The following is a 21,969-nucleotide window of genomic DNA, read 5'->3' as shown; positions in this document are numbered from 1 at the left end:
ACGGCGAGGGGGAGGAGAACTCACCAGCTGGAGGCTGCCAGGGGCTGGCCAGAAAACAGGTCCACGGCGTCGTTGGTGAGGCCGGTGGCTCCGCCCACGTCCTCCGTGATCAGAGAGAAGTCACTGCTCAGGCTGGTCACACTGCCCCGGTCCCTGGACTCTGCACCAATCACACGGGAGACACGGGTTTAGCGGACAGGCCATCAGACCAATCAGAGGAGATACGAGCTGTAGGGGAGGTACTAATTAAAAATACACTGGAAGTTGCCAATTGTGACATTTTGGCAGGAATGTTGTCTGTATGTTGGTTCATGTATAAGTTTGATATTTAAGAAATTTGTGTCTCATGAAACCACAAGAATTCTTAGTCAAACAATACATGCCTTTTGCCAGAGATATGGACAATAAGTCTGCCGTTTTAGGGGATCCCATTTGGCTCTGGGAATCATAACATGACAGCTAATGGTCAGAGACGTCATAGTAAGTGACAGCTTGTAGTCAAACCCAGTCTCAACAATTTACATGGAGACAAACAAGTCTGTGAATGCAAGAGTCGATATCAACAAACATAATCATTATGAAATGAGGTGGGTGGAAGCTGCGTTCACAAACTGGACATCTGGTGAATTGTTTCCAGTAGCTGTAAATGTAGCTCCGTTCAAATCTCTGTGTATCATGTCGAGGGGACAAGACATAAATGCTCGTCATGTTAAATCAGAACTGAGGTACAGTAAAAATTCATGCCATGGCTTTTCTAAAGTTTCTTAGCACCACTGTACAAACCTCTATTCTTATGTAAAATATAATAATGAACTATCTAAAGTTCTCATTATTATGGCATACCATCCTCATTAGCAGTGATACTAATTATTCTACCACACGTCTTGTGCTCCTTATAGGACACATTACTGCACACTATACTGCTCTGAACTGTTCATCTCTGTATACCCGTCGCAAGACCCACTGGTTGATGCTTATTTATAAAAATAAAATAAAAAAACTCTTAGGCCTCACTCCCCCCTATCTGAGATATCTACTGCAGCCCTCATCCTCCACATACAACATCCGTTCTGCCAGTCACATTCTGTTAAAGGTCCCCAAAGCACACACATCCATGGGTCGCTCGTCTTTTCAATTCGCTGCAGCTAGCGTCTGGAATGAGCTGCAACAAACACTCAAACTGGACAGTTTAATCTCAATCTCTTCATTCAAAGACTCAATCATGGACACTCTTACTGACAGTTGTGGCTGCTTTGCGTGATGTATTGTCGTCTCTACCTTCTTGCCCTTTGTGCCATGTTTTACACTGCAACATTGTTGTGTTGCTACCACGCTGTGTTGTCATGTTGTGTTGCTGCCACGCTGTGTTGTCATGTTGTGTTGCCGCCACGCTGTGTTGCTACCACGGTGTGTTGTCATGTTGTGTTGCTACCACGCTGTGTTGCTACCACGCTGTGTTGCTACCACGCTGTGTTGCTACCACGCTGTGTTGCTACCACGCTGTGTTGCTACCACGCTGTGTTGCTACCACGCTGTGTTGTCATGTTTTGATGCCTTGCTATGTTGTTGTCTTAGGTCTCTCTTTATGTAGTGTTCTCTCTTGTCGTGATGTGTGTTTTGTCCTATATTTATATTTTATATTCCAGCCCCAGTCCCGGCAGGAGGCCTTTTGGTAGGCCATCATTGTAAATAAGAATTTGTCTCGTTAAAAAAAAAAAAAATTTTTTAACTGTTTAATGAGCCACAGACTACCAAGTACATGTAGGTACTGTGACGTCATAAAATATTATGTAAGGGATAATCAACGAGGGGCTATAAGTTATCTGGAACATAATGCCTGATGTGGAAGGTTTGTGCTACGACGCACTAGAGGAGAGTGTGAATTATCTCCCTATAATGCACAGCAATATTCAATGGCTATGAATATCATTCTTACATGTTCTATATTTGAGCTGCTTTTGAAAGCAAAAGATGAATTTAAAATATTATTGCCATTGTTTAATTCGATTTTCATTGCAAGCTAAGAGGACTGATGGTTTGGATAGCTAAGCGACCAAGTCAGTCAGTTTGGTTACCAAGGCAACTGCTGTAGCTATCTAGTAAACTTGCTAGCTCGCTACTTCAGTGCATTTCTATTGGCAAATGAACACATTTTCTAGCGACAAATGTGTTTAAATTATAGTCATTGCAAAAGCGGGATAATCAACTTCGGGCTCTATGTTCTCTGGAAAATAATGCAATTCTGTGGAAGGTTAGTCGTGGCACACATCTTTCAGATCATGCATTATTTTCCATAGAATACATAGCCTCTTGTTGATTATCCCTTTCATATAACAGGGATTTTCTGCCATTGAAATCCTTGGAGGATCGCCTAACCGTTTTTTCAGGTAGCCTAAGTCCAAACTGTAAAACTAAATTGTAATATGGTATGGAAAAAATTTTCAGTGTCAAATGTAATGATTAAAACCAGATATAAAATATGTAGAAAAGATAATGGACCTATATATTTTTTATAGTATAATCTTTGAAAACTAACAATCACCAAAATAAAAGTTACACTCAGGGAGAATTGAAAATTCCCCAAAACAATTAATTTAGCAGTATACATTTTGTTATTATGTTTGAGCAAAATAACACAGGATTAGCCATGGCAAAATGCATAACATTGCATGACATAAGCTTTAAAAATGCAAAAAAAACATCCCAAAACCTAAGCCCCCTTTTGATGCAGAAAATAAACTGTTGCAAATCGAGAGCTTGGGACTACAAGGTTCAATCTGCAAAAATATGATTGAGATAACTGGCTTTTAAGTTCCGAACCCTCATTGGTTTAAATGGTGTCAGCAATTTTTGTATTGTATTTTTTCTCTAACAACTTAAACTGTGGTATTTGGAGTACTACATGGCTAGAAAACATTGAACAGAACAAGACTATGTCAATAAGTCAATTTGGTCAATAACGCTGATAGAACCTTAGTCTCAAGCTCTTGAAATGTCTCCAGGGAAACAACTTACTCAACTGGCAGAGGTCGTCCACTGTGAAATCAGTGTCTTTAAAATGAGAGTTTTTCCTTCTGTGGAAACTGGAGAGAAAAATGGATGCTGAAACAATACACACACAGAGAGAGACAGAGAAAAAAGAAAAAAAAGAGCGAGGGAAGGAGGAGAGAAAAAAGTGAAAGAGAGCGATCTATCAAAGAACAGAGAGAAAGAAAAAACACTTTAAAAAAAATCTGTTTTGTCATAGTGGGAATCGGACCATGAAATAACAGCATTATTGCCCTGAGTGGCTGTATGTATACTTACAACTCTCCTGTTGAAACTCTAAAAGAGTGGCTTAAGGGCATTGTAAACTGGGTGTACAGGCTGAATGACAAAGTATGCGTCCCCGAAATGGCACCCTATTCCCTATATAGTGCACCACTTTTGACCAGGGCCAATAGTGCTCTGGTAATGGTAGTGTACTATATAAGGACTAGGGTTTCCATTTCAGGGACGGACAATGTTTTATAAAAAGCGCATTTACATTTCAAACGTCTGTTGTTCCGTGACATTTCACTCACCTCGGTTTCTTCATGGCAGAGAACTTCTCTGAGACAATGTGCTTCAAAAAATTGAAGCAAAAAAAGAAAATCTGCCAGGAGGAATAGAAGGAGTTTAGTGTTGGAGATTAATTAAATACGTGACAAAACACTGCCCCCTAGTTTTGAAAAACATCCCCAAAAACCTCACTTTAGTTGAAAATTGGAACATACTTAGTGAATATTTACAGTAGTCTGGTATATCGGTTTCATAAAATGTATCAGACAAAGCTGTACTCTTATCTTTACAAGTCATTCAATCTACTTTGGTGCAGTAAATTCCTAAAAAACTAATTCAAGAGGTTGGCAACAGTGTTTGAACTTGGGGGCAAGAACCATATTAACTAAATAGAAAAATGTATAATCAATGTTTTAATATTCCACACACACGCCATTGCATTAATATTGTGTTAGAGTACTACTGACCTCCTCTCCTTTGCTGAGGCGATCAGGGAGCATATGACTGTAGGAAACACAGACCAGAGACAATGATCGCCGAATCCATAAAAATAAATAAATAAATAAAGAGCTAAGGACCCTTTACTACATATGATTATGAGCCACCATCCCCAACCAACCTATTTAACTCCTTCATACTTTCCCAATTCCTTTTCCTTTCTATTCAGTGTACAGTTTTCTCCATGCTCCTGGTAACAATGTAGGTGTGCCAGTTATACTTTTACAATTTATATACTTATTTGTTCAAACAGTATAAATCTTAAGATGAAAGTGAAGATTGAGACTGCAAAGCAAAAAGAAGAGGATTCAGTTTAGAACTCATTGTTTACAAAAGTATACCAATAACCAATTGATCCACCATCCCTCCTATCATCTCTGACCTCTGGCTTTGAACCCGAATCAGTCAAGTTACCTTTCACATTTAAAGGTGAAACGGACAAATTAACCAACTCTCAAATGGGAGTTTAAAGTTAGACCCAGCGAGATGACGTTGCCACGAGCAGCACTGCAGATATTGCGATTTGTACGATGCAAGACTTCGCTCTCACACAGTCACACTAAGTCTTTGCGCATGTGCACGGGTTCTCTTCACGCTGCAGAAAGGTTTAGCCTTGCGCTTCACTCTTAGTTGTTGCGGAAAACTACCCACTATGCCGTTTACTTCTAGCATCTAAATCATATCGCTGGGTCTACCTTTAAGTGAAAGGTAAAATAAATAAAAAAAAGTGATGGAGAGAGAACAAATCAATACAGACCACCACATCAAACCCGACAGTTGATAAAAATGCCCAATTATGATGGATCGTAGGAAGGAAGAATGGAAGATGTGTGTGTACTATTCTTGGTTGGTCCCATCCCTCCTCCTTGAAAGCAGTCCCAGGAGATTGGACAAGAATAATTACTCTATTGGGCTATCTGGAGGGCGGACGTTTTCTTTTTGACTCCATTTGATGAGTTAAACATTGGAGAGATGCACAGCGGTAATTATATACATATATGAGAGAGAGAGAAGAGGAGAGGTCCATTGAGCTCACAATGTGAATCCTTACCCAAAGAGGAACCAGTCGTAGGCGATGGTCAGATAGAGGATTTCAGCCGGCTCCAGACTGGCGTGGACGGCACCATCCTAGAAAAAAATTCATTCAAGAATGCAAATTAGCCTCAATGGGCACCACATGGTGGCATTGGCATGGTTGTTGGATTACTATCCTCCGTCTATTTTTTAATTCCGTTTGTAAGATATACCATGCATGATAGATGTAGTGAAGTGTCAGGTACAAATTCCTGGGTTTAAATATTATTTTGAAATCATTTCAAATACTCGAAGAGGCAATCAGCCTTTGGAATTTAATTACAAAATGGATACCTGGTTGGCGGAGGTAGAGCGGTAGAGAGAGAGAGAGCAAGAGAGAGGTATATCGTATACAGAGTTATTTGGAAATAACCACGGGATGGTTTTTCAATATCGTTGAAACTATTTACATTTTTTAATACATTTGGATATTTTTTGCTACTTTTATGTAAATACCTGCAGTCAACTTGTGCAATACATTAGGAGATAAAGCAGATTGAGTTCTTCATTTCACCTGTCACGTTTTTCATTATGAAGAGTACAGGAAGTAACCAGTGACCTGGTGTTGGTTTACAAGCACACGCACAATGTGCTAAATGCTCTGCAGTTGTGCATTTGGTTAGCTAATATAGTAGCAAAAGTATGAACATTTTATTCCCAAATCAGGGGCATTAACATGGAGCTGGTCCCCCCTTTGCTGCTATAACAGCCTCCACTCTTCTGGGAAGGCTTTCTACTAGATGTTGGAACATTGCTTTTGGGGACTTCCATTCAGCCACAATAGCATTATGCCTGGCTCGCAGTCGGTGTTCCAATTCATACCAAAGGTGTTCGATGGGGTTGAGGTCAGGGCTCTGTGCAGGCCAGTCAAGTTCTTCCCCACCGATAGACAAAGCATTTTTGTATGGACCTCGCGTTGTGCACAGGGGCATTGTCATGCTGAAACAGGAAAGGGCCTTCCACAAACAGTTGCCACATACAGTGGGGCAAAAAAGTATTTAGTCAGCCACTAATTGTGCAAGTTCTCCCACTTAAAGATGAAAGGCCTGTCATTTTCATCATAGGTACACTTCAACTGTGACAGACAAAATGAGAAAGAAAACAATCCAGAAAATCATATCGTAGGATTTTTTAATTAATTTATTTGCAAATTATGGTGGAAAATAAATATTTGGTCAATAACAAAAGTTTCTCAATACTTTGTTATATACCCTTTGTTGGCAATGACAGAGGTCAAACATTTCACAAGGTTTTCACACACTGTTGCTGGTGTTTTGGCCCATTCCTCCATGCAGCTCCTCTAGAGCAGTGATGTTTTGAGGCTGTTGCTGGGCAACACGGACTTTCAACTCCCTCCAAAGATTTTCTATGGGGTTGAGATCTGGAGACTGGCTAGGGCCACTCCAGGAACTTGAAATGATTCTTACGAAGCCACTCCTTCGTTGCCCGGGCGGTGTGTTTGGGATCATTGTCATGCTGAAAGACCCAGCTATGTTTCATCTTCAATGCCCTTGCTGATGGAAGGAGGTTTTCACTCAAAATCTCATGATACATGGCCCCATTCATTCTTTCCTTTACACGGATCAGTCGTCCTGGTCCCTTTGCTGAAAAACAGCCCCAAAGCATGATGTTTCCACCCCCATGCTTCACAGTAGGTATGGTGTTCCTTGGATGCAACTCAGCATTCTTTGTCCTCCAAACACGACGAGTTGAGTTTACCAAAAAGTTATATTTTGGTTTCATCTGAACATATGACATTCTCCCAATCTTCTTCTGGATCATCCAAATGCTCTCTACCAAACTTCAGACGGGCCTGGACATGTACTGGCTTAAGCAGGGGACACGTCTGGCACTGCAGGATTAGAGTCCCTGGCGGCGTAGTGTGTTACTGATGGTAGGCTTTGTTACTTTGGTCCCAGCTCACTGCAGGTCATTCACTAGGTCCCCCTGTGTGGTTCTGAGATTTTTTGCTCACCGTTCTTGTGATCATTTTGACCCCACGGGGTGAGATCTTGCGTGGAGCACCAGATCGAGGGAGATTATCAGTGGTCTTGTATGTCTTCCATTTCCTAATAATTGCTCCCACAGTTGATTTCTTCAAACCAAGCTGCTTACCTATTGCAGATTAAGTCTTCCCAGCCTGGTGCAGGTCTACAATTTTGTTTCTGGTGTCCTTTGACAGCTCTTTGGTCATGGCCATAGTGGAGATTGTAGTGTGACTTTGAGGTTGTGAACAGGTGTCTTTTATACTGATAAGTTCAAACAAGTGCCATTAATACAGGTAACGAGTGAAGGACAGAGGTGCCTCTTAAAGAAGAAGTTACAGGTCTGTGAGAGGTCTTGTTTGTAGGTGACCAAATACTTATTTTCCACCACAATTTGCAAATAAATTCATAAAAAATCCTACGATGTGATTTTCTGAATTTCTTTTCGTCTGTCATAGTTGAAGTGTACCTATGATGAAAATTACAGGCCTCATCTTTTTAAGTGGGAGAACTTGCACAATTGGTGGCTGACTAAATACTTTTTTGCCCTACTGTTGTTAGAAACACAGAATCATCAACAATGTCATTGGACGCTGTAGTGTTAAGATTTGCACAAGCATTTTGCTACACTCGCAATAACATCTGCTAACCATGTGTATGTGATCAATAAAATTTGATTTCCCTTCACTAAAACTTAGAGGCCAAGCCCGAACCATAAAAAACGACCCCAGACCATTATTCCTCCTCCACCAAACTTTACAGTTGGCACTATGCATTGGGGCAGGTAGCGTTCTCCTGGCATCCGCCAAACCTAGATTTGTCCGTCGGACTGCCAGATGGTGAAGCGTGATTCATTCCTCCAGAGAACACATTTCCACTGCTCCAGAGTGGCGGCGAGCTTTATACCACTCCAGGCGAAGATTGACATTGCACATGGTAATCTTAGGCTTGTGTGCGGCTTCTCTGCCATGGAAATCCATTTAATGAAGATCTCGACGAACAGTTCTTGTGCTGACATTGCTTCCAGAGGCAGTTTGGAACTTTGCCTGAGTGTTGCAGCCGAGGACAGATGATTTTTACGCGCTTCAGCAGTCGGCGATGCCGTTCTGTGAGCTTGTGGCCGGGCCGTTGTTGCTCCAGCACTTACAACTGACCGGGGCACTTACAATTGACTTGTTGGAAAGGTGGCATCCTATGACAGTGCCACGTTGAAAGTCACTGAGGTCTTAAGTACAGGCCATTCTACTGCCAATGTGTTTGTCTATGGAGATTTATTGGCTGTGTGCTCGATTTTATACACCTGTCAGCAACGGGTGTGGCTGAAATAGCGGAATCCAAGTTGTTAGCTTCTTTCAAAATCAAGCTTTGCATGCCGGAAAACAGAGAATCTCCTTCTGGATCATGAGCCTTTCTGTGTAATATTTGTTTTGAGGGTGCAGAAAACTGTGAGTAGCATTTTGTTGGTTACTTGTATACTTTTATGAGCTGGGATGTCTCATGAAAATAGTTTAAGTCAGTGACTATAAAATGTTCACAATGCAATTGTTAGCATTGAGTTAGCATTCCCTATGGGATTTAACATATACTTGTTAGCATTGCTAACCTTCGGATTACAAAGGCTCAGTGGGTTTTGAAACTAGCGCCCCTTGTGATCAATGCGGTATTACCAAATACCCTGGTACGGCACAAGGTCGGTATGAAGACCGCCCAAGCCTCGGAGAGAAAAATAGAGAGAGAAACAGATGGACAGGAATAAAAGAGAGAGATAAGAGGAGAACACTTACTGCCCACAGCGAGAGACGCAGGAGGGACACAAAGAGAGGTGTCCGGTCCCAACCGGATATGCAGTGGACGAGGAGACCGCTCTCGTCTACAGGGAGCAAGCCCAAACACAACCAAATCAGAACCACTTAAGAAATTAAGGTTGACACAAGGTTTTATAGAGATTAGGAAGTGATGAGGAATAAAGCCCATGAACAAGACTAGTAGTTCAACACCTCAGAGACCCTCACTGGACCCTTTGAGATATGAGATACGACTTAACCAGTCTTTTCTAGGTCAATTTACTTCCTAAAAGAAATTGGTTACAGCCCCCAAGGAGCCAGACCCACCCACACACCAGACCCCCCCACACGACCCACACCAGACCCACACACCCCAGACACACCCACACTAGACACCCACACCAGACACCCACCCACCCACCCACCCACACCAGACCCCCCCCCCACACACACACACACACACACACACGACACACCAGACCCACACACAAGACACACCAGACCCACACACAAGACACACCAGACCCACACACAAGACACAGGCACTGACCGTCGCTGTTGATGATGTGAAGCAACAGCTTCAGGTAGTTCTGGGTCTGCTGGACCAGGTCCCATGACTGAAACAGAGGAACACAGAGTTTCAACACGTTTTCATCTGGGGTGCACTAACGTTCAGCGCTATTCATGACATGTCTATCTGCAACATTCCACAACATTTGCCAAGTGAACGTGGCCCTGGTGTGGGGACTGCATCGCTTATAACCTAAACATATGCATTTAAACTAGGGCTTTTAAACTTATTTCAGAATTTGCTCTAATTGAGGTGTAATTTAAGATTTTTTTATACAAAAATCATTACAAGAATATTAATAGTAACAGTTAGCCAAATCAGGTATATTGATAAAGCACTTTCTTTAGCCTCAAGTGTCAACTTGTTTTCACATCACATTGTTGTTCTTAGCTGTATAGATGATGTATAGATGCTGTATTTGGGATATTTTCAAAGCTTTCAGACAATGTCATTAACCACAGTAATAAAAATGAAAAAGTATGATAAAATTACAAAAAGTTGACTTGAGTTACCAGATTAGGTATAACAGACTGAATTTAAACCGTTTCTAGATTACATTTCAATCATTCAACTTAAGGTAACTAGTTGCCAAAACCACATATCACAGTTATAGCAAGTAAAACTTTCCTAAAAAATCTGCTAATCAGCAAAATCTGAAAACAATGGAACAATGGACATAATAAATATCAAGACATTTTGTTTAACATGAGAAATGATTAGCCAGCAAACAGATGCAGCTTCATAACCCACCTACAGAGGTCGCTGTGAAACCACTAATATCAGGAAAGACTCAGAATCACAGCTCGCTGAAGTAATGAATACAGTATAATTATGGTTATATAGGGAAAATAGTAGATGCACCTGATATTCAGGTATTAGTAGACATACCTGATATTTACTCCAGTCTATATTCAAGTTCTTGGTAAAGCACACAGGGATTGTCAAAGGAGCATCCACAAAATCCTGTTGATGAAGGTCAACAATGAAACAGTATGTTTTGAGATCTGAGCTCCTATTCATAAAGTGTGTAAGAGTGCTCACCTAGGTTCAGTTGTCTTTGAGATCTAAGCTCCTATTCATAAAGTGTGTAAGAGTGCTCACCTAGGTTCAGTTGTCTTTGAGATCTGAGCTCCTATTCATAAAGTGTGTAAGAGTGCTCACCTAGGTTCAGTTGTCTTTGAGATCTAAGCTCCTATTCATAAAGTGTGTAAGAGTGCTCACCTAGGTTGAGTTGTCTTTGAGATCTGAGCTCCTATTCATAAAGTGTGTAAGAGTGCTCACCTAGGTTCAGTTGTCTTTGAGATCTAAGCTCCTATTCATAAAGTGTGTAAGAGTGCTCACCTAGGTTCAGTTGTCTTTGAGATCACAATGAATAAGATAAATGGACAGGGGGGACCGGATCCTACATCAGTAGTCCTAACTTCAAGACACATTGTCAATACAGGTCCTGAGAATAGTTCATCTGGATGGATAGATATGAGGAATCTCAGAGATTGTGTGTGTGCGTCAAACACAATACCTGATTCCAGTTGAATACTAGTCCCTCAGCGGTGTAGTCTCTATCTTTGTAGTCCTTAAAGAACTCACACCCTGGAGACACAGAGAGAGGGGTGGTGTTCATTAGACAGCGAACAGAAGAAAACAGGAACAGGGAGGATCCAATAAGAACCACTTGTTTCCGGTTTTAGTTGAAAACCGTGTACGCTAATAAATACAGCCCTGGTGTTGTGGTAAAAAAAATGGTATGCATAGAGAAGAGTACAGCCTTCTCTCTCTGAGGATGAGTGTAGCTATAACAATAAGGATGTTGAAATGCATTGTAAGGCTTACCAACTGCCTTTCTGTTGTCTATGTAACTATTGTACATAAACTGTGTGTGGAAACCTACTTTTCCTAATAAAACCGACATTATAAAAAGTAGATAAAAAGTTAATAAATAAATGTATTTTAAAAATGTAGGGGGTTGGGTTTTAGAGAGATTTGGGTTTTTACCTGGGTAAGGGTTATACACCGGTAAGGGTTTTACCTGAGTACGAGTTAGGGATTTTCCTGGATAAGGGTTTTTACCTGGGTAAGGCACAGAGAGCAGGGTGAAGTCTGCATATCGTTGAGCCTTATCCACCTTCTCAGACGAGGTGACACTGGACGACAGATCAAATAAAAGAGTAAAGAGAGAAAATATTCCCAATGTGATGAAGCAGCGACAACATACCTGAAGCACTAACCTCATACTGAACATTCTTGTCTAACGGTGCGTATACATGACATGATTCCCGAATTAACTGTCACACAGAGCAAGCACGCACATACACCAACATTACATAATAATAATCATTTGGGGGGTGCTTATATTTGTCCTGTTACACACTTGTACAAGTGTGAACTGGAAATGTGTGTCTTGCATATTCCAACTCCACCGAGACACCCGGAGGGAGTGGGGTCACAGCCAGGGTCACCATTGTCCAGTACCCCTGGAGAAACTGGGGTTAAGTGCCTTGCTCAGGGCACAGCAACAAATTTTTTCCCCCACCTAATCGGCTCTGGGATTTGAACCAGCGACCTTTCAGTTACTGGCCCAACGCTCTAACCTTGAGGCAACCTGCCGCACACAATTACATCAAACAAGTACGCAGGCACCTAGGTAAATAAACACACACACACACAACCTTTTGACAAAAACACCGCCACACATGCAAAGGTCAACATGCAAACAAGGGTTCACTTTAGGAGTCAGGTATATTACATAACATAATGCTACCAAAAGACCAACCTGTGAGTGCGTGTTGAATACATTAAGAATCCTGGCTGGGCGTGTTGAATACATTAAGAATCCTGGCTGGGCGTGTTGAATACATTAAGAATCCTGGCTGGGCGTGTTGAATACATTAAGAATCCTGGCTGGGCGTGTTGAATACATTAAGAATCCTGGCTGGGCGTGCTGAATACATTAAGAATCCTGGCTGGGCGTGTTGAATACATTAAGAATCCTGGCTGGGCGTGCTGAATACATTAAGAATCCTGGCTGGGCGTGTTGAATACATTAAGAATCCTGGCTGGGCGTGTTGAATACATTAAGAATCCTGGCTGGGCGTGTTGAATACATTAAGAATCCTGGCTGGGCGTGTTGAATACATTAAGAATCCTGGCTGGGCGTGTTGAATACATTAAGAATGCTGGCTGGGTGAGGGTGTGTTGACTTACTTTAGGCCAAACTTGACCTTCTTGTTCTCCACCATGAGGTCACAGATGTAGCGCACAGAGAGGTAGCGCAGCAGCTTGATGTCCAGACCCCGCACCTTGTCAAAGAGCTGAGAGTCCCCATTGCTGAAGAGAGACAGAGATGGTTGAGCAGAGAAGTACACAGAACCACTAACATGCATTTAGTATTTTCAGCATTCAATCAAGCAAGAAATAGAAAGAGAGCGATAGGAGGGAGAGAAAGACATTGAGAAGGGGCACACAGAGAGAGTGATAGGAGGGAGAGAAATACATCGAGAAGGGCTACACAGAGAGAGTGATAGGAGGGAGAGAAATACATTGAGAAGGGGCACACAGAGAGAGCGATAGGAGGGAGAGAAAGACATTGAGAAGGGGCACACAGAGAGAGCGATAGGAGGGAGAGAAAGACATTGAGAAGGGGCACACAGAGAGAGCGATAGGAGGGAGAGAAATAGTGCAAAGAAATTATGGTTTTAGACATCATCACATTACCACTCAAATGTCTGTGGCATTTTGAATATTGAATCAAGCAAAGAACCCAAACCCTCATGTGAAAAGACACCAACCCGGCACTGTCGTCCTCTGGAACCTCTGGCTCAGACTCTGCCCCCCATGTGTCATCAATCCCCCCTAGGGAGAGGGAGACAGAGCTGCATCACGACAACAAAATTCTAAACTGGATCCATTTATCCGCAATAAAGGGACGTTTAAAATATCGAATACAGACACTTTCTTCAGGAAAGGGATGCATATTCAAAAACTGGCTTGGGGAACGAACTACAGCCAAACAAGTGATAATACAGCAGCAACGTTTGATCTTATGAAAAATACTTTTTTTTTAAAAGAAGGAGAAAAAAAAGTAACAAATAATTGAAGAGCAGCAGTAAAAAGTGAGACGCTTGCTGACAAAGCAGTCGCTCTGACAAAGGTGAGTAGATCCAAACGTTAGCATTTCAGACACAAAAGTGAAACTGGGTGGAAGCAGTGCATGAAAACTTATCCTTTTGTAAATGGGTCCAGATTAAAATTGATCTGGTCCTGTATTCATAAAGCTTCTCAGAGCAGGAATGCTGATCTAGGATCTAATTCTCCCTGTCCATGTAATCATATTAACTATGATCAAAAGGGGAAAACTGACCAACCCTGAGACGCTTAGTGAACTATATTAAGAGTTTTCCTTGCTGACAAAATGTATTTTGTACCAGTCTCACCTGAGAAGATGTAGTTGTAGCCTGTGCGCCCATATAGCTCCCCCCAGCCTGCCAGAGTGGATGAGCGACAGATATGCTGCAATGGAAGACAACAAAGGATTAGCACACACGCTGGTTAGCATACAACTCATCTCAATAGTCTAGAAACCTGTCAATCAAGCCTCCCTCTCATTGTTGTTTTTGACACAATCACTTCCTTTTTCAAAGGTGAGGAGTAAAATAAAAGCAACATAGGCATAAAAAAAAATTTTTTTAAACACATTTACATACACATATATACATACACAGTAGCCATCAAAAGTTTGGACATAGTTACTCATTTAAGTTTTTTACTATTTTCTACATTGTAGATTAATAGTGAAGGCATCAAAATTATGCAATAACTCGTTTGGAATCCAAAGACTGTTCAACAAATCAAAATATTTTATATTTGAGATTATTTAAAGTAACCACCCTTTGCCTTGACAGCTTTGCACATTCTTGACATTTTCTCAACCAGCTTCATGAGGAATGCTTTTCCAACAGTCTTGAAGGAGTTCCCACATATGCTGAGCACTTATTGGCTGCTTTTCTTTCACTCTGTGATCCAACTCATCCCAAACCATCTCTATTGTGTTGAGGTCGGGTGATTGTGGAGGCCTGGCCATCGGATGCAGAACTCCATCACTCTCCTTCTTGGTCAAATAGTCCTTACAGCCTGAAGGTGTGTTTTGGGTCATTGTCCTGTTGAAAAACAGTCCCACTAAGCGCAAACCAGATGGGATGGCTTTATGCTACAGAATGCTGTGGAAGCCATGCTGGTTAAGTGTGCCTTGAATTCTAAATAAATCACTGACAGTGTCACCAGCAAAGCACCATCACACCACCTCCTCCAGCTTCATGTTGGGAACCACACATGCGGAGATCATCTATCTGTTCACCTACTCTGCGTCTCACAAAGACGGCTGTCGGAACTAAAAATCTCAAATTTGGACTCATCAGACCAAAGGACAGATTTCCACCGGTCTAATTGCTCATGTTTCTTGGACCAATCAAGTCTCTTCTTCTTTTTGGTGCACTTTTAGTAGTGGTTTCTTTGCAGCAATTTGACCATGAAGGCCTGCTTCACACAGTCTCATCTGAATAGTTGATGTTGAGATGTGTCTGTTCCTTCAACTCTGCGAAGCATTTATTTGGGCTGCAATCTGAGGTGCAGTTAACTCTAATTAACTTACCTTCTGCAGCATTGGTAACTCTGGGTCTTCCTTTCCTGTGGCGGTTCTCTCAAGATTCAATTTTATCATAGCGCTTGACAGTTTTTGAGACTGCACTTGAAGAAACTTTCAAAGGTCTTGACATTTTCCGGACAGACTGACCTTCATGTCTTAAAGTAATGATGGACTGTCATTTCTCTTTGCTTATTTGAGCTGTTGTTGCCATAATAACGACTTGGTCTTTTACCAAATAGAGCCATCTTCTGTATACCACCCCTACCTTGTCACAACAACTCATTGGCTAAAATACATTAAAGAAAGAAATTACACATTAAGAAGGCACACGTTTTAAATTAAATGTATTCCAGGTGACAACCTTATGGAGCAGGAGCTGCGCAAGGCATTGTATCTCAGTGCTGGAAGCTTCACTACAGACCCTGGTCCGATCCCGGGCTGTATCACAACCGGCCGTGATCAGGAGTCCCATAAAGCAGCGCACAATTGGCCCAGCGTCATCCAGGTTAGGGGAGGGGTTTGGCCTGGGTAGGCAGTCATTGTAAAATAAGAATTTGTTCTTAACTGGCTTGCCTAGTTAAATAAAGGTTAAATAAATAAAAAGCTGGTTGAGAGAACGCCAAGAGTGCACAAGGCAAAGGCTGGCGACTGAAGAATCTCAAATATGTTTACCCTTTTTTGGTTACTACATGATTCCATATGTAAGTTTATGTCTTCACTATTATTCTACAATGAAGTAAATAGTAAAAATAAAGAAAAACACTAGAATGAGCAGGTGTCCAAACTTTTGAATGGTACTGTATATAAAGAATATATTTACATATAAATAAATATGTAAATAGATACAAATCTATATATATACACGAATCATACTTTGCCGTTGTAGAGGATGACAGGGCAGACAAACCTCCCTCTGCAGCGGGCCATCTTACTGCGGTTCACCAGATCCTGCAGCTTGGTGATCTGGACTGTGCTCTCAAACCTAAGGAGACAGCAGCAGCAAGATATCAAGCAACATACTCCTCACTACAGCAACAGATTTTCATTGATCTATTCTAACAAAGCAATATATGGATCCTCAATATATTTTCATTACAATGGAGAAATAAATTATAAAAATCAGCAATACATGGATCATCAATATACCAAATAGCAATATATCTTCATTGATATGTTAAAACAAAGCAATACCTACATGAATCATAGTCCTTAATATAGCAATATTATGTAATGTAGCAAGTGAAAAATCTAATTCTATTTGTCACATACACATGGTTAGCAGATGTTAATGCGAGTGTAGCGAAATAACACATCAAACTGCCCCAATAGTCAGAGACTGACGGCTCACATACAGTCCAGTAAGATTGGCTCGGCGCCAGAGGTACAGGTTCAACCACAGTACAGCCAAAGCCCCTGGAGCAGCTTAGGGGTGAATGGAGGAGAAGGATGTCCCAAATGGCCTCCAATTCCCTATTTAGTGCGCTACTTTTGACCAGTGCCGAGAAACTCATTTGGTGTACCGTTTTATCTTTGGATTAATTGTCAGCGTAGAGGACCTTGTGCCTTTCAGGTAAAATAACAACCCAGTGTTTATATCAAAGGACAAATTAGTTAGCAACAGCAAGCTAGCTAGCTAATTTTCAATAAATGTTTAATGCTTTTCGACCTGTCCCAAAATTAATATAATTGGTTCAGAGTTTGTGTTGATATTTCAACCTGCGTGTCCTGATGGTGTCTGGTGTGGGGGTACAAAAATCAGCATGCACGCGAGTAGTTTGGTCAGCATGTAACTCAAGCCCATTTAGTATTCAGCGTTTTCATTTTAACATCCAAACTAATGGGAATTCTTGAGTGATCTCATGGCCTAAAGCCCCTATTTAGTGTCAATCAACAACACAAACAATGACATAAAATCCATCTCACTCATGTGTTTATTAGCTCTAGATAACCTGGTTGGGCAAACATTTTATGGGTGTTTACATGAATTATTGAGTGGCTGTTTCCCCCAATTTATGAATTCACGTAGAGGGCAACTATGGGACAGGTCACAGACATACGGAAACATAACGCATGAAGGGAATACATTCTCCCCATGAACATGTTATCCAGTCTGACAAAATCACTTTTTTTAAACCTCGAGACATCTTCCTCACTGTGTGGCTCTTAGAAGCGTTGCGCTCCTCTACTCATAGGTCAAAAGTACATATTCTATTTCCGAACACATTCCAAAATAGAACGCTCCCATAATGTTTCCCATTTAATCATAAATATAATTAGAGAACCTCAGACATTTCCAACCCCCTCTGTGTCATGAATCATGAAGATGTGGACCGGACTACATTTAACCCTGTTTTGTTTTCTGTCCAATAACAGGTCAGGGCCTGTTTTCTTAATCCAGCTCAGATTAGAAAAGATGATCTCAGATCAGTTTAGCTTTTTAGATCATAATGAATAAGACTATAGGGACCAGGTGACCTGAGCCTAGATCAGTACTCCTACTCCAAGTTCACATTCATCATATCTGAATATGGGCTGTGGACTATGGTACACACAAATAAACAAGTGTAATTGGTGACTAAGTGGACTGAACTTTGTCTCAGGCTGTGACTGAGAATGTTACTGGCTGTCAAATCCTTGTTTGTTTCTTCAACTCCTCTCAAAGCCAATTGGGGGAGAGGATCGAAGGTCCCTCTCTCAGTCCTCCTCCTCCAATGTGCTTTGAGAGAAGTTGAGGAAACAAGGACTGGGGAAAAAGGACTGGACATCTAGTAGGTCTAATATTTGCAGACACAGCCTCATTGAAGACCGTGTTAAGGTAACGTAGGTAGGTACGGTACCCGTCTTTATGGAGCTCTGTACATTCATACTCCAGGAAGACCATCTGTCGGGGGTAGTGGCCACACACCTCCCCGTTGGCGTTGTGGATGACACTGTACTTGTAGTCTCGGCCAAAGAGCTCCAAGCAACGCTTCTCTATTGTCTCGACCTGTAAGAGACAAATATTCAAAAGTGGTGTTTGATAGACTTCCGTGAAACGCATAGTCACCCCCCACACAAAGAAGGAAAAACAGGATGTGTAGCTCAGTTAATTGGCCACAACCTGGGAAGAGCCAATGGTACAGTTGTCCCATGTCCCAAAATGTAGGCCTATTTTCAACCACCGTGGTTTCTGTCAACATTTAGGTGATGCTCATGAGAAACTGCAGACATACACATTAAAAGGTGGCTTGTGAAGGATTTCCTGCTGCGTGTTTGGTCACTTCTAAATCATATGAAATATAACCACTAGATTTATGAAGAATATGAACCGATATTCGTACCATCTCATCATTACCCCCAAAATAAGGACACCTTCCTTCATTGTATAGTCTTTGACCATGTCATTCTTTGACCACTATCATAAATTACTTAGCTAAGTGCTATTCACATGGCATGCATCTTACTGAGAATATCGTTCCATGCATGTTTGTTTTTGTTGGTGGGTTTGAAGTCGTATGAAAAAGGCTTGACTAAGCCTGAGTATCTGGACAGTTAAAGAAATAGGCTCCCTCCGAAGGAAGGAGATTCTAACGTCTGGCTGGAGCGGGTGAGCAGTCTCTTTCTAGAGAGTTTTTCCTAGCCACCGTGCTTCTACACCTGCATTGCTTGCTGTTTGGGGTTTTATGCTGGGTTTCTGTACAGCACTTTGAGATATCAGCTGATGTACGAAGGGCTATATAAATAAATTTGATTTGATTGCCGGCACTAGGCACTGCAGGCTGTTGTTTATTTGAAGCACGCGTAAAGGTAAGGGACGTTTGGCGGATGGCACACCATCTCGGAGTAAACACAAATGGCTATAATGACATGAAGGAATAACAGTTAAAAACATGTATGCTGAGGACCTCGGACTTACCCGTGGCGTGACTTCTTTCGCTCTGTACTGTGTCTTCGAAAACAAATCTATCAAATCCGCTATTTCCTCAGTCTTTCTGCCTGATATCATTAGCCCGGAGTCCGTGAGACTCCCAGACACGGAAGGGAATGCAGACATCATCGTGCCGAGACCCACCGTGGGTTCTATCCGAACTCTTCCACCCTCAAACACCGCAGCACCTTGGGAACGGGAAGACCCACCAGGCCATCCCTTCCCAGCCAGTTTCTTCCTGACTGCCCGCTTGAAAGGGCCGGAGCCGGGTATTCTCCCCGAATTCAGGGCACCGCTGTGCTGGTACCCTCTAGAAACAAGGATGTATTAACCAGCCAGCAGGCTAGCTAACCCTTCCGAGTAAAACTTGCCAGGCAAGCAGACTGTATAGTAATTTGTTTACGTGGCTAAGCTAGTGGTGGTGGATTTGGTTGGCTAGCTAAGGTAGCTGACGTTAGTTAACTAATGTTAGGAAGTATCTACACTTACAGTTAAATCCAACACATTAATAAACGTTTTTCCGAGAAAAATGAATGCTGACTGGTTTTTAGTCCTTGCCCTCATCACTCATATGTTTGGTATTGAGCCTTTGTTGGCAGAGGAATACTCCGGGCGCCTGACTCAGGAAATCGCGAGGACTCCTGGCCTAGTCACGTTCCCTCTGTCATTTATTCATTTTCTCTCCTCTTCCCCAGTAATGACAAAAAAATATTACCGGTTCCAAAACGATTAAATCCGTAGCAGCAGCGATTCAAACGCGTATTTATTAGTCTTGATCAAAAATCACACCACTGTTGAAGTGTTGCAATCCGTGAAGTGTCTCAAGGTACAAGTGGTAAACAGGAAGTTGAAACCAGCACGTGACCAACATCGCCCCCTGAAATATATATATATATTTTTCTTAACAACAAATCAATACAAAAAGTACATGGGGAACACAAGTGTATATATAAAGAATATACAAAGTACATTTGGGCTAGGGGGTACAACATCACATTACCTTAAGGGACATACACACATTTATAATTCTAACAGCTTTTTTGTTGGTAGAGTATTTCATTGTCTTAAAATATAGTTCAATTTATTTTTGTAAGGTAGTAAAATGTGATGTTTTGTTTGTAAATTTACATTTGTGAATATGAAATGGGGCTACAAGAATAATGATATTAATTACTTAAAATTGTTTCAACTTATTTCTATCATAAGTAAAGAATCCAAGCAGCATCTCTCTCCATAATAGTGTAAAATCTTCATAAATATGTTAAATTTTAAATCTACTGATGTCTTTTTTACTTCTTCATATAGTGGTTGGCAGGATAATATTTATGAATAATTTCAAAATATAATTCCTTCATTTTGTTAATAAGTAGGTATGTGTGTGGTACCATCCAAACTTTTTTCCAACAGACATTATCAATAAAACCATTCCAATAAGGCATATGACATAATGTACAACATCCTTTTGAAACAAGGCTCGTAACAATCTATTGTTGTTGAATGGACCAAAAGAGAAACACATCTTTCCTACTGATGAGTCAACAGGGTCAATAGAAGGTAAGCTCTGAGGGTCAGGTCTTGACACGTTCCTGAATAACATAGCAACACCTGAGGGAATGGCATCTAAAACAATTGCAAAATCTTTAGGTGTTACAGGGACCTTGTAAAGTGATAAGAATCCCTTATAATGTGGTAAAAGTCCCTCTGCATTTACAAGTTGGCTCACCAATAGGATATTATTTCAGGACCAATATTCTAAAAACAAAGAAGTATTTTTATGTCCTGATTATTCCATATATAATATCTGTGTGGAGAAAAATTATATTTATATTTTAAGGATCATGACAAGTAAACCTGCCAATGAAAAGCATAGAGTTTCATTGGAACTTTGTCAATATTATAATTGCAAACCAACATGAAGTTAAAACCTCTATGGGATCGATGTCCCCCCTGTGGGACAGTTGAGCTAACGTAGGCTAATGTGATTAGCATGAGGTTGTAAGTAACAAACAAAAAAATCCCAGGACATATACATATCTGATATGGGCAGAAAGCTTAAATTCTTGTTAATCTAACGGCACTGTCCAATTTACAGTAGCTATTACAGTGAAATAATACCATGCTCTTTTTTGAGGAGAGTGCACAATTATGAACTTGAAAATGTATTAATAAACTAATTAGGCACATTTGGGCAGTCTTGATCCAACATTATGAACATATATGCAATGGTTCATTTGATCAGTCTAAAACTTTGCACATACACTGCTGCTACACTAGCGGCCAAAATCGAAATTGTGCCTGGGCTGGAATAATACATTATGGTCTTTCTCTTGCATTTCAAAGAAAATGGTATACATTTTTTTTAAACACATGTTTTTTTCTTTGTATTATCTTTTACCAGATCTAATGTGTTATATTCTTCTACATTCATTTCACATTTCCACAAACTGCAAAGTGTTTCCTTTCAAATAGTATCAAGAATATGCATATCCTTGTTTCAGGTCCTGAGCTACAGGCAGTTAGATTTGGGTATGTCATTTTAGGTGAGAGTTGAAAAAAAAGGTTAGATCCTTATTAACTGAAATCTAGGGGAGGTGCCATGTTTCAGTTTGATAGAGCTGTTACCATTCGTATAGAGAGTCTTAATAGCCTTACATATGCAACTTTCAGGGAAGCTAGAACCCAATATACACAGGCAGTTAGAAAAGCCAAGGCTAGCTTTTTCAAGCAGAAATGTGCTTCCTGCAACACAAACTCAAAAAAGTTCTAGGACACTGTAAAGTCTATGGAGAATAAGAATACCTCCTCCCAGCTGCCCACTGCACTGAGGATAGGAAACACTGTCACCACCGATAAATCCACTATAATTGAGAATTTCAATAAGCATTTTTCTACGGCTGGCCATGTTTTCCACCTGGCTACCCCTACCCCGGTCAACAGCACTGCACCCTCCACAGCAACTCGCCCAAGCCTTC

General features: G+C 41.1%; 1 protein-coding gene across 8 annotated transcripts in view; it reads right to left on the bottom strand.

Annotated features, from left to right (window-relative positions):
- Positions 1 to 19,858, bottom strand: part of LOC135541409 (myotubularin-related protein 14-like) — a 28,003-nt gene extending 8,145 nt beyond the window's left edge. For 5 of the 8 annotated variants that reach the window (XM_064967633.1, XM_064967629.1, XM_064967631.1 and 2 more), the window contains exons 1-16: positions 18,986 to 19,858; positions 17,928 to 18,076; positions 15,964 to 16,072; positions 13,883 to 13,958; positions 13,238 to 13,301; positions 12,654 to 12,776; positions 11,520 to 11,593; positions 10,972 to 11,042; positions 10,341 to 10,415; positions 9,432 to 9,498; positions 8,882 to 8,967; positions 5,090 to 5,166; positions 4,008 to 4,044; positions 3,564 to 3,634; positions 3,016 to 3,083; positions 25 to 160 (exon numbers count right to left, since the gene is read on the bottom strand). In XM_064967633.1, coding sequence (XP_064823705.1) covers positions 25 to 160; positions 3,016 to 3,083; positions 3,564 to 3,634; positions 4,008 to 4,044; positions 5,090 to 5,166; positions 8,882 to 8,967; positions 9,432 to 9,498; positions 10,341 to 10,415; positions 10,972 to 11,042; positions 11,520 to 11,593; positions 12,654 to 12,776; positions 13,238 to 13,301; positions 13,883 to 13,958; positions 15,964 to 16,072; positions 17,928 to 18,076; positions 18,986 to 19,126 — 1,424 coding nt within the window. In that variant the 5' untranslated portion in view covers positions 19,127 to 19,858. The remainder of the gene's footprint in view (positions 1 to 24; positions 161 to 3,015; positions 3,084 to 3,563; positions 3,635 to 4,007; positions 4,045 to 5,089; positions 5,167 to 8,881; positions 8,968 to 9,431; positions 9,499 to 10,340; positions 10,416 to 10,971; positions 11,043 to 11,519; positions 11,594 to 12,653; positions 12,777 to 13,237; positions 13,302 to 13,882; positions 13,959 to 15,963; positions 16,073 to 17,927; positions 18,077 to 18,985) is intronic. The other 3 variants (XM_064967636.1, XM_064967634.1, XM_064967637.1) reach the window with 3 other exon arrangements.
- Positions 19,859 to 21,969: the final 2,111 nt, after the last annotated feature.

This window comes from Oncorhynchus masou, chromosome 6 (genome assembly GCF_036934945.1).
Source record: "Oncorhynchus masou masou isolate Uvic2021 chromosome 6, UVic_Omas_1.1, whole genome shotgun sequence".
Classification (NCBI taxonomy): Eukaryota; Metazoa; Chordata; class Actinopteri; order Salmoniformes; family Salmonidae; genus Oncorhynchus; species Oncorhynchus masou.
The sequence above is the reverse complement of the archived record's forward strand: the minus strand, read 5'-3'. Positions and strand labels throughout refer to the sequence as shown.